This window comes from Populus alba, chromosome 15 (genome assembly GCF_005239225.2).
Source record: "Populus alba chromosome 15, ASM523922v2, whole genome shotgun sequence".
Classification (NCBI taxonomy): Eukaryota; Viridiplantae; Streptophyta; class Magnoliopsida; order Malpighiales; family Salicaceae; genus Populus; species Populus alba.
Genome location: NC_133298.1, coordinates 16,262,636 through 16,275,471, shown reverse-complemented (window position 1 = coordinate 16,275,471; position 12,836 = coordinate 16,262,636). Strand labels below are relative to the sequence as shown.

Sequence of the window (12,836 nt, the reverse complement as noted above, 5' to 3'; positions counted from 1 at the left end):
CTCTGTTAAAAAAATAAATAAATAAATTGGAGGTTCATTTTATAAAGGATGGATCCTTGAATCATGTTGCAGATCCCGTAAATCACAAATCTATTAATAATCAAGCATGTAACAGCTAGGAAATAAAAAGAAAAATTATCTATATATAATAACTTTGTTTTTTAAATTTTGTAATCATTAGGCAGCATATCCTTAACTTAAGCTTTCCTTGTTAAACATAGTTTACGCATGCTTTATATATATATATATTGATCTCTGTATTATTTACTATGAGCAATACAATTAATATTCATCTTGTAAGCAAAAACCAAAATAATCTGCGCACTAGACTATATTCAATACATTCGGTGTTAAGTTACACGATGATTACCTCATTAATTTGATCTAAAAAAACCCAAAGTATTAGAAGTCGTAAATTTAACCACTAAATTGCGTTTACTTCTCGTGCTTTTACTGAAATATGAAGCATCCAACGTGCTTAATTAGGTCACAAATGTTAAAGACGTGCAAGTAAACAAAAACCCTTTTGTCAATGGACATTAACAGGGTTGAATTTAACTGAGGAACAAAGGATATATAGGATGCTATCTGAAAGGTCGGTCCTTTTTCATAATTATATTCGCAAGTTTTTTCAAGTTTGGGATAAAGACCCGAACCTCGTAAGAATGAAGTCATATGATGTCATCCTTACTTATTCTATTTACGAAAGTGAAAAAATAAATAAATAATTATATCAGTGAAAAAAGAATCTGCTTCTTGCTTTGCATATACATCTCTACTTGAAAGTCAACAACTTTTCCTAGGAGCTCTCAGCATTGTGTCGTGCCTGACGTTAGTCTAGCTTAGGCGATAACGTCTTATTCTTTGACTGGATGTTTTTTAAACTGAGAAAATTATATGGATTATAGAGTATTGGAAGTGTGGTTGTTATTGTTTTTTAAAGTGTTTTTTTTATTTAGAAAAGCATGTCAATAATATTTTTTTTATTTTTTAAAAATTATTTTTAAGATCAGCACATCAAAATAATTTGAAATCATCAAAAACATATTAATTTAAAATAAAATAAAAAATTTTCAAATTTTTTTTCAAAAATAATTTTAAAAAAACACTCCCAAACATGCTAATATTTCCTTTCCTGCCATTGCACTCTTATAGATACCACGCCAAGGTAGAATGATCATATAAACAAGTGACTTGCAAAGTTACAAGATGATTTCTTACCCGTAATTCCTTTTCTTATATTGCTTCTACTTTTCTTCCACCTCCAAGTCCTTTTTTCTTATAGTGGCCCTGGACTTTGAATTTAAAGCTTTTTTTTTCAAAAAAATTATGAATAATCAAAAGAACTTCAATGCTAAAGAGCCTCAAGTCTTCATCACTTTCCAGAGTGGATAAATTTAGTTTGTGCACAAACGTTCTAGCCATCATCAATTCTTTTTATAAACATGTCTACCTTGAGGTGTTTTAAAGAGCCCACATGAGTTTTTCAAGTGTAATATATTGCTAAAGTTATAGAGAATCACTTTTTTTTACTGTTTCTTAGAATGAAACTATAGAAAAGACAAGAATTGAAACAAAGATATTGCGTTCCTCTTCCCAATTTTGCAAGAGAGTTGAATGTCCTTGAGTTTTTGAAAGATTTTAATGGGATATAATATTTGAAGGGCAAAAAAAAAACCCCATAAAAAGTCATGCTTTTATAAGATTAAAGCAAAAGCCTTGAAAAGGATTATAAAAAGTCAAAAAAGGTGACCATTTCCTTAGTGGGGCATGAGGATTGGTACTTTTCTTCATTGCGAAGATGTTGCTTTTCTCCCTCCATGTAATCTTGATTGGGAATTTGGGATCCTCCCCCAGTAAAAGCAGCTACTTTGTGTACATGGTTGATAGCCATTGCTTGAGACAACAGCAACATAACATACACATTTTTGCGACCTTTTGAGCCTGCAATCCTTTCATACGAATGCTATTTATATCGTTAAATGTTGCCTTTTAGTCTTTACAGTACAAGCAATTTCTTTTCTTGATTGTTTTTATTAAACATCGCGCATAAAAATAAATATAGAGAATATCATGAGAATAAAACAATCACACAATTCAATGATTCTATGTGATTAAGAGAAGTGATTTCACTATGATCAAATTCAATATAACATTGACATTCTAGAAAAATAGACCCAAAAATAGACCCCCCCAAGCATATCTTTATAAGGAAAATGTCTTAAACCTAATAGATAGAGCATTAGTCCTACAAGATTTTCAATTGCCAAAACCAACCTAAGCCTGCAAGGTTTCCATTAGAAGTGACTTTGCCAAAATATCAGCTGGAATATTTGTAATTGCCAATCCTTTTCACAATAATGCTATCCAAAACAATAACATCTCACAAAAAGTGGTATCTAACATCAATGCACTTTGTCCTTTCATGGCGCATGCCATCTCTTACAAAATGTATTGAATTTGTTTTTAAAGATACACTAACATTTTATTATTATTTTTTTTTTGGTTAAGAGGTTGGATAATCTCCTAATTATAATTCTTATTTAAAGATTAATATATCTCTTCATGCACGGTAATTAATTATCTATCTTTATTGTATCGAAAGATTGATAGAGAAAACAATTTTTTTATATATAAATAACATGTTTAACATCATAAAGTGCCCTAGTTATTCCATCATGCATTCTTATCCAAATTGTACAATTCTAGCAGTTTGGACAAAATAATTGTCACCCATTAAATTAACTCAGCTACTAATTAATAGACTAAATCTAGTGATAATTAAGTTTTTCTCATGTTATTATATATTCAATATAGAGATCATAAAGAAAACAATTACTGTGAATACATTAATTTGGTTATTAATGACTTGTTTAAAACTGGATTAAAAAAAGTTGAGTTTTGGTATGCCTGAATTTTTCAAGAGTATTCTAAGATAGAATTCTAGTGTTTGAATTTTGGAAATTTGGGACCACAATTAATTGGATTGGTGGGTTAAATTGAGTGAGAGTCATTAGATTGGGGATTCGATTGGAAATTAAAATTGTTTGTTGATGACCTAATTGAGAATGGGGTCGTAGTTGGTGGTATAGGTGTCCCTTTTCCTCAACTAGTTATTTTCAAACCATAATTTCTTTACGATGATGACTAGAGAAGAAAAGACGAACCCCGTTGCATAAAACAGCTAGCAATTATTTTACTATTATTTTGATCAATATGTTGACAATCATACATATAATTAACCTCTCTTTATCAGGCATCAATTAGTGGCTATTTTATAGTTAAAAAAAAACAAAGGTGATGCTTAATTCATAAGAAAGTTTGTTTATGCTAACTGCACATTCACGGACCTTGGATCACACTTTTCGTTCCATGAGTGTGCAAGTCCACTTTATCAACTTGTTGCTTCTCGGCTACGTTGAAGGTTAAATTTTTATTATTATTATTATTAATGTGAATATTTTAATTAATTTATGTGTAATTTTATTAATTATATAGATTTTAAAATTAATAAACATGTAATCTTTTAATAATTATCATATTAGCAATTACAAGGTTTGAACACCCTGAACTTAAAATAACAAAGAAACAAATCTTTTAGTTCTTAAATCTTTATTATTACATCATTTACTAAATGGTTTATGTTAAAAATTAATTAATTTATAACATGCTTACTCTCATAAATATAAGCGATTACCAATCACTAAAATGGATGTCATAAACAAAATAAGATGTTAAAGACGTGCATAATCCCTTTTTTGTTATAGCTCAAGTGTAAACGGTCAAAATCCAATAAAAGATCCGTTTACTATTCTTGCCTTTTATCGCAAGCATAATTGTGAAACCGGGATAAAATCGCGGATACGAATTGAAAGTATTGACCAGGATAGATCTAGATTTATAAAAAAAATAAATAAATTATTTTAATAATAAAAAAATAATTAATGGGTTAAGAATTAGATTTTGATCGGGGTAGGCCTGATTAATCATGATTTTTTATTAGATTAGTAGGTTAACTTGAATATTTTTTACTGGATCAACCTTAGATTTTTGACAGATTAGCGATGTAATTTCAGTTTTTCAAAAAAAGTTCGAATGGATTATAGGTTGAATCTCCAGTTAATAAGGTTAAACCAAATATTTTTTAATTAATTTTTTTAAAACCCGAGTTAGGTCCTGAGTCTCGGGTTGAACTGCTTTTGTTTGCGTTGTAAATGTAGAAAATGACTTTAAAAAGAATTGCCGAAGTATTTTGGCAGCCCATTGAATATAAGCCCAAGAAGCATTTACTAACCGCTTTCCTACTATTTCTTGTGGTTCCAAAGAGAAGCTCTGGCTTAGGGTTTTGAAGGAAGCGGTCGTCAAACAAAAGCAGGGTTTTAGGCTAACTACCCAGATAGAAAAATCAAAGAAACTAAAACAATGGATCCTTCATCAGTTAACTCAGCTGAATTGGAACGATTCCTTAATGTAAGTATAGAATCCCTCTTTCCCTTTTCACAAATTCCCATCTTTTATTTTCTTGAGCTTTATTTTTTGAAAGATTTACACTTGTGGTTTTAGTCTTTGATTCATTAAAGGTCTCAACTTTCTGGTCATTACTACCACTGCATTGTTTTGTTGTCTGGTTAACGTAATTTTTATCTTAATCTTTTTATTGTATTGAGTTGTTATTGCAAAAAAATTCAAGCTTGATCGGATAACCTGATTTGGTTGGATAATTTGAATAATGGGGTTAGTGGAAAATTTTGTGTGGTCTTTTTTGCTGATATGATGAGTAAACTCAATTTTTGTATGTGCAGTTTCGGTATATTATTCGTGTTGATAATATTCTTGATGAATTTCCTCTTATAGTACTGTGTTGTTGGTTCTTGTTTCTTGCTGAGGGAAGGTGCTGATGTGGTTTTATGTTATCACACTAAATTATAGACGATTTGATTTGCTTCGTGAAGAATCCAGAACTGTCATTTGGTATCATGGGCTTAATTGTATGGGTAATCGTGCTATTTTATGAGTAACTATGATGTGATAAATTTGAACGGAGAGTTAACAGGAAGACTAGTGGAGGGGAGTGTTGTTTTTTTGGTAATTCGAGTATCTTAAGGAAGACAAATGTTGGGGAGCGTTATTTTGTAATTTAAGTCTCTTAAGGTAGTGTGGGATGGTTGCTGTTATCACCTTGCTGGATCTTTGATAATTTACAATGACGTATGTGATTCTGATTTTGGAATGAATTTTTTGGTTTTGCAGCAAGAGAAGGAAAGAGCTATGGTTAATGAGATGGTGGCAAAGCTTACAAGTGCATGCTGGGACAAATGCATCACAAGCTCACCGGGGAGCAAGTTCAGCTCAAGTGAATCATCTTGCCTTTCTAACTGTGCTCAGCGTTATATGGATATGAGTCTTATCATTATGAAACGCTTCCAGTCCATGAACTGATTTCATGAAGAATTGGCCTATTGTATCGGTTTGCAAGTTGCAACTGTGCTCTAGCTTCAGTCATTAGTGGATTACAGTAGCTGAAATGCCTTGCATTTTTGGAACTAAATTTCATATTTCTCTCTCGATTATCTTTACATCAACTTCTGTATTTTAAACACCATGGAATTATTATCCTCCCAACATTTGATGTTGCATAAATGATGTCCTGTTGCTTTCAGAACGCTTTCTTTTTTGTCTTAAACTTGTGCAGTTGCGAGTAGTGGGGTGTTGTGATTAGCTCAAGTTGCGGGAAGCAAATACATTTAATTACACCGGTATGTCGAAGTGTTCACAAGCCAGCCTGAGTGGAGCCACGGAAGGGGAGGTAAAAGCAGCTGGTGGTGCTTGTTAAAGGCTACTACTCATTGCTGTTTAGGTGGTTGGATTCTGACTGCCATGGTAAACGTGTGCAGCTTTTCTCCTCATTTCTATTTTCAAAAGTTTAGTTAGTCGCAAGCCTTCTTGGTCACAGTTAGAATTAAAATCCTCAACTTCCATTGAAGCAAGGTTTGGTTTCAAAAACTGATATCTCTAACTTTACGGGAGATGAACCCTTTTCCCTTTCTGGACCGCTACTCTCTCAAAGAAGGCGCCAAGTGACTCCTTGACTCCCATTGCTAGATTTCTAGCTGTGGAATCTCATAGGTTAATGCAATTGAAGGTACGTGAATTAACACTCTTCGCAAGAACCGGTGAATTTCTATTTTAAACTCTAGCTGTGGGCATGGGAAGAAGGTTTTGAAGTGAAAGATCACTATTGTTTACTGGAAGGTTAAAATAATACACTTTTAAGATACATCAAAACTTTAAAACTTGTAAACAACAAAAGTTTCTCAAGAATTTCTATTTTGTTTCATGTGAACTTAAACAACTATAAGGTACCTTCCTCGTACCAAGAATGATGTGCTTTCATAAGATCTATGAAATTGCTTTGATCTTGTACGTGATCAAGACAAGTATCATCTCCATCAAATGCAATTCATGTCGCCAAGAATTAAAATTGCTGCGACTTTTGAAAGTTGTTATAGCATGTTCTTACGAATTGGTCGATATCTGGCAAAACATTAAAATTAGGAATCACTTCTACTCATGCACAGGCAAAGGTGCCCGCCAAAAAAGTATGACACAATTACAACTAAAACCGCAAACCCATTGAAACAGATCATTATAAACAAGGAAGAAAGTACGGTGGGGGGGGAGTAATGGCCAGCCAATACAATAGAAACACATCATTCTTTTTTCTTTTTTCTTTTTTGGTTTCGTATAATCAATCTTCTTTTCATTTTACAACCTAGTATGCCTCTTAGACTGTTGGGCATCTGATGTCAAGTTGTCACCACTGCCACTAGCCATCCGCTTTGATTCCCCTATTCCAGCTGCTAAAGCAACAACATCAGGTGATATATCCCAGCTGCCACTTTTTCTACCTAAACTCGATCGTCTGGAATGCATGACGCTGCGCCCTTCCATACCCTGAGGGGGGATGATCCTGCTTAAATCTGGAGAGACATCAGTCAATCCACGATCCTCATGCAGACTGCCATCATTTCTTGCTGTGCCATTATAATCATCATCTCCTGAAGCCTCATCCCACACTGGCTTCCTCCCCATTTCTATGTCACCGGCAGATTTTTCCATGCTTGAACTGACAAAACTACTAGCTACCATTCTAGGTGGAATGGCAGGTTCCTTAGGTACTTTTGCCCTGAAACTGTTCTTAGATGGAGGGATGCTAGAGCAAAATATCTCCTTGAAGTTCTCAATCAATCCTCTGTCAAATGGGTTAGCTAGCCCATCATACCGGTATCTAAAATTCTCATAGGTAGACTGCCAAAACACAAAAAGCAAAAGTTTGGGAAAACGAGCATATCACATAAAACATGAAGAATGGCATGGTTTTCCAGGGAAAAATAAATATCTACTATAGAAGCAAAATGCAGCGAGTGGCAAAGGAAGGAATGTGATAGGAAACAATTTTAGGTGAGACGAGTTTTTGCATGAGGATATTGACCTAAAAGTGACTTGTTATTGATTTCCATTCACCATGACTGGAAGAGTTTCTTACTTGATTTTTACTGATGAGATACGAATGGAACAAGGTAAGACCACCAACAAACCAAACTGAAATAAAGGTGTAAATCACTAGAGCGATAGAGGCAGGAGTCTTGGACATTGCTTTCCAAATTGACGTCTCCTCGCTATTCATGATCCTCTTAATGTAGACCCAGCAAAATGCGTGTACATATAAGCAAATAATTGTTGAAGTAAAGACAAACATGAAGAAGAACCGGTAGTTCCGCTGCACCCAAAAACAGAAAGACAAATCCCAGTTCAGAAAAATATCACTACGAACACACAAATTCATGTGATGCCAAAGATCAGCGTTCTTTTGCCAGTGCAAGTACTAGTTTGAAAGCAAATTGAAAGATAGTGAGGTCAACTACAAAAATTCTCTACATAAAGACACATTCAAGAATATCATCAAACAAATGCAAATTTGACAAATTCTGGCACAACCTAAAAGTAAAACTGGAAAGAATTTCTTGTGATCTTGATTTTTTATCAATTCAAAGTTTGAAGCTATATAGCAGGAAAGCTATCTTCTTATTTTTGTACCAACACTGGCTAACCCGTAAATTATTGGTGTCATTTCACCATGGAACAATGATGCCAAATACTTTCCCTCATTAAACTTGTGTTTCAGTAATAACATAGTGTGTATATTTCTCTTTCTTTTGGATGGGGAACAACAAATCCCAATATGGTTGATAATGACAGCTCAGAGAATCATAAACACCACACTCAATGCACGACAGAAACTTTCTTGTGTTCTCAGAGTTCTGAAGATGCCACTAGTTAAGTTTTAAGAGCAAAGAAATGCCAGATGGAAGAATGATCATTTACCAATCCAATGCACTGACCAACCCAAGGGCAATGATGGTCAAATCTTTCCACACAGTTGTTGCATATGGAACAGTGAGAACATCGTGGGGGCCTATAAAGCATGCAGGTATCACAGTACTTGGTCTTCACAGTTATCCCATTGATGACAACATCCTTTGTGCGTGGCAAACGGAGAGGTGGGGTTTGGCCAGGAGTAAGTGGAGTGTTCCCTTCATAACCTTCCAGCTCTGGAGGATGAGCATTACGAGGTATTATACCAGGATCTCTTCCTGATGTTAGCAGAAGAAAGGTTAAATCCTGCGAGAACAAACACATCCATCAGTTAACAGCACAGGACTATCTACAAACTTCTTTTTGCCAACCTAGCCTCTATATTTATTATTTCAAGCAACTCCAACAAAGTTTTGATGATCAAATACAAAAATGTGTGCAAACAATCCCCAGACTAGTTGGGATTGCTTGTACAGATCTTTTTCTATATTTTGGGCTATTTAGGATCAACTTTTCAGTAATATATTGTGATAAAAAAAAATACTTCTTTATCACTTCAAACCCAAATTATTGATCTGGCTTCTTCTTTTTTTGTGTCTGTGTGTCCTTCCACTATTCAAATTGAATCAGTGTTTTGCATTGGTGATCCATAGGTTAATGCTGTAATCACACCATCTAATAGATCCTCCCTCAACTTATCCTCAGTAGATACTGCATCAAATTTCCTATGATATAATTGTTTCATATTTAGTCTTTTTTATATATATTTCCACAAATGCATCTTAATTTATATTATCATATATGCACATTTCTGGACACACTGCATATTCGCTCCACGTACTCTTTTCTGGTTTGAATTAAGAGAATTATCTAACTTCAATGTCAAGAATCCAGATAAGAACACACAACAAACACCCCAAATCCCTGATGCCCACCAACCAAAAGTAAGGAAACCCGAAAGAGGACACATTGTTGACAATTTTAACATGCAGCTAGAGATCTCTTGCAACAGGAGCAAAATGGATGTTACTGGATAAAGTACTCCTATTGTGTTAGGATAATCAAATAGGGTCTCAATATAATTCACATCCATGTCAGCACATGAAAATTTTCTAACTTACATAAATTCATTTCTTTACAGGCCAATTGACATGTGTGGAGATATGCTACTGTAACAGAAGCAACAAACTAAAGCCAGTGGTTATATGCTGTCACCGGTATATGCATGCGCCACCTTATAACCTTTATTCATGTACTAACTTGGTTGTTCCACAGTATTCCGTATACTAGGGCTTCAAACCAGTCTAGCAAATCATCTAACTTGCTTTTAAAGATGAAAACTAAAATGAAGACTCTGAGATTGGCGTAACATGGCAACTGCTATCTATTTAAGCTTTGAACTAACTCATAACAATTAGCTGAGTTCATTGTTAAGCGTGGAACTTCAGCAAACAGGAGCATAAAAATCTAAAACAACAGAACTTAAGAAAGGAAAACAACTCACTAGTAATGTCAGAACAACGACAAAGACTACTATTGATATTCCCAGGTGATGAGAAAAATCATCTATCAGCTTTCTTGCTACAAAGACACAGAAAACAACAGCTGGAACCACAATAAGAAAGATGGTTAACAGAATAGATCTTGCATCCGGTCCAAATATAAGCCTCCCCTGAAGCAAAAATGTCTGCCAACAAAACAACCAACTGTGGCGTTATGCAATTATCAACCCATTACAACATGAACAAAGAAAAGAAAAAACACTAGCGAAGCGTAATAATAATAATAAATGTTCGGAAAATAGTAGTAATATCTACATTATGCTTTCACATCTTTGAATCAACAAACAGAAAAGGCCATGATACCATAAGAAAGTTATTTTTTCATTAACCCCAGCATAAAGTTCTATACAAAACTGAATCTAGAATTTGATTCACAAAAGTAAAAAAAAAAAAAAAAACAGCTGCAAGCAACCCAAATTCAGTTACTCATTCAACAAACTAATCCCTACCCATTTCACAATCAGCCTGCTATTTGCAAAATAATTAACCAAGTGAACCATAAACAGAAGTTGCAAGCAAAAATAACTCAAATTGACCACTAACTTCAACCAAAAAATAGAAAAATCCCATGTTTTTTCTCTTTAATTCAATTCTTAAACACCCCAAAATCTAATATTTATCCTCAATCTCACAAAGCTTCACACTTTCCTAAACAAAAACCAAAAACCACAAAAACCCAGAATTTAAAACTTGAATTTAGCTTACATTACTGCCTTTCCATGCCTGGTAAGTCATTAGACCCTCCCCGTCGTCACCATCAACAGCGGAGTCTACCGTAGCTCCGCCAGCCGGATCCGGAGGAGGTGGGACCACATACATGTCTCTCATTCTCCTCTGTTCTCTCTGTCGGGTCAATTCTGTACAGCTGCAAAACTTTGCAAAGCAAAAATGAAAAGGAAGGAAAGAAAAGCTAATAAAGGCGGCTCTTTTAATACTACTGTAAAATAAAAAGAAGGGACTATTTGACTTTTTCTTTATTTTTATTCAAAAGACAGACGGGGTTGGTGGGGCCAGGATCATGTTATGATATTATGATTTATGAGGTGGCTAACCACTACTGACTACGGCGTTTATGGGCCGTTAACCGTCGCAGTCGAGCTGGTCAGCTAAGTAAATAGCAGAGTATAAAATATTCTACCATACAATCATTTCAAGTTTATTAAAACCATGTTTCCCTTTCTTTTCCTCTGTTCTTGGTTGAATTATGTTACTAGGGCAGTTAATTATCTTCTTTTTTCGGTGATTCAATAGCCAATAAATCATTGAATAAATAGTACTAGAAAGGAATCTTTCAAATTTTAAAATTATCAGTCTCTTCCTATGTCAAGTGCGCGCGCCCGAATGGTTTGTTTTCAAATATTTTTTTATCTTTTTAATGATTGTGAGGTGGAACATGGTATTGTTAAACCTACTAAATAGATGATAAAGTTAATTGGTGTGAATTAATGTCATAAATTTCAGGTGATTAGAAATTTATATAATTATTAATTTTAAAATTTATGAGATTAATCGGGATACATACAAGTTGGTTCGAATATCCATATTAATTTTTTAAAAAAAAAAAATTGGTGTGAGAATTGTATTATTGACATTAAACTTGATTCAATTAATAGGAGTTGAAATTCTCCAAAAAAAAAATCTATATATATATAAAGATTAAGAGGAGTTGAAGCATTTTTTAGAAGATTTACTATAGTTAAGATTTCTATTGTTAGTATTTCAAGATAAAAATAATAGATAGATAAAAAAATAAAGAAAGAAAGAAAGATATTATCATGTTTAGTTGAAAGTACAAAATTATAAATATTTTTTAAAAAAATATAATGTAACTATATTTTCTAAACTAAAATTATATGGAGACATGTTATTAATTTCTCATTATGATGATAAATTAAATGTTATAATAGTTGATTGCAAGAAATCATTGAGCCAGAGATTTAAGTTTCGAGATTCGCTACATATTCATTAATAATATGGTACGATAAAAGTTTTTTTCATATACATAACTTGATAATTCATTATCGTGATTTGTCACATAAAAATTATAAATCTTGAATTCCAAGCTTTTATATCCAATTAAATTGTAAGTTTTCAACAATATGTTGATTTAAAAAATATAATTCAAGAATAGATCATGATGGTAATTGAATATTTTTTTTGAAATTCAAAATCATCTCACAATTACAAAATTTAAACAATATTAATTATCATAACCCAGTCTCTTATGCGCAATCCAAGGCCACCAAATAAATTACATAGTGCACTGAAACTTGTTCATGCCTAATTTACATGATGGTTAAAAAAAGTTATAATTATTTTGTTTTTTACAATTAGGATTTAATCTTAATGTTGTAATTTATTTTTGAGTCTTAGGATAAAAAAAAAAAAAAAAAAATACATGTTTAAAAAAAAAACCAAAAGAATAATAACAGTGAAAAAAAGAATTCCAAAATAACTTAGAAAATAACTAAAAATTAGTTGAGAAAATTTAAAAATACAAGGACTGAAGGTTTAATTTTTTCTAATTAGAGCCTAAATTTTACTTATCAGGCCATAAACAATGTAATTTTCTTTAGGTAAGGTGTATTTGAAATGCTAATACTTTTCATTTACATAATCAGTTTTTCGTATCTAATTTCTGAAAATCAGTTAAGGATCCAATGACTAAAATATTAGATGACGACTTTTAATTTATATTTTACTGATAAGAAATAAGAATTTATTGTCTCTTTATATTTTACTAGATAGACTTTTTTATATATATATATATATATGAGGGTAGAAAATCATCACGATATCATACACGTTCTACACTTGGATTGACTTATAAAAACTGAAATTTCCATGAGCTCTACTCCCTATTTGTGACATGGTTGGTGTGCTTTTGAGCAAGATAGA

General features: G+C 32.9%; 2 protein-coding genes across 2 annotated transcripts; one reads left to right on the top strand and one right to left on the bottom strand.

Annotated features, from left to right (window-relative positions):
* Positions 1 to 4,297: 4,297 nt before the first annotated feature.
* LOC118057522 (mitochondrial import inner membrane translocase subunit TIM8) lies at positions 4,298 to 5,662 on the top strand. Its single transcript, XM_035070122.2, has 2 exons — positions 4,298 to 4,470; positions 5,251 to 5,662. Exons 1-2 carry the CDS (start codon positions 4,423 to 4,425, stop codon positions 5,437 to 5,439), a joined length of 237 nt encoding a protein of 78 aa, XP_034926013.1. The 5' UTR covers positions 4,298 to 4,422; the 3' UTR covers positions 5,440 to 5,662.
* An 873-nt stretch (positions 5,663 to 6,535) lies between these two features.
* Positions 6,536 to 10,882, bottom strand: LOC118057521 (probable protein S-acyltransferase 7). The gene is made up of 5 exons (XM_035070121.2): positions 10,644 to 10,882; positions 9,881 to 10,063; positions 8,386 to 8,682; positions 7,547 to 7,780; positions 6,536 to 7,308 (listed from the first exon to the last, which is right to left on the bottom strand). Exons 1-5 carry the CDS (start codon positions 10,764 to 10,766, stop codon positions 6,766 to 6,768), a joined length of 1,380 nt encoding a protein of 459 aa, XP_034926012.1. The 5' UTR covers positions 10,767 to 10,882; the 3' UTR covers positions 6,536 to 6,765.
* Positions 10,883 to 12,836: the final 1,954 nt, after the last annotated feature.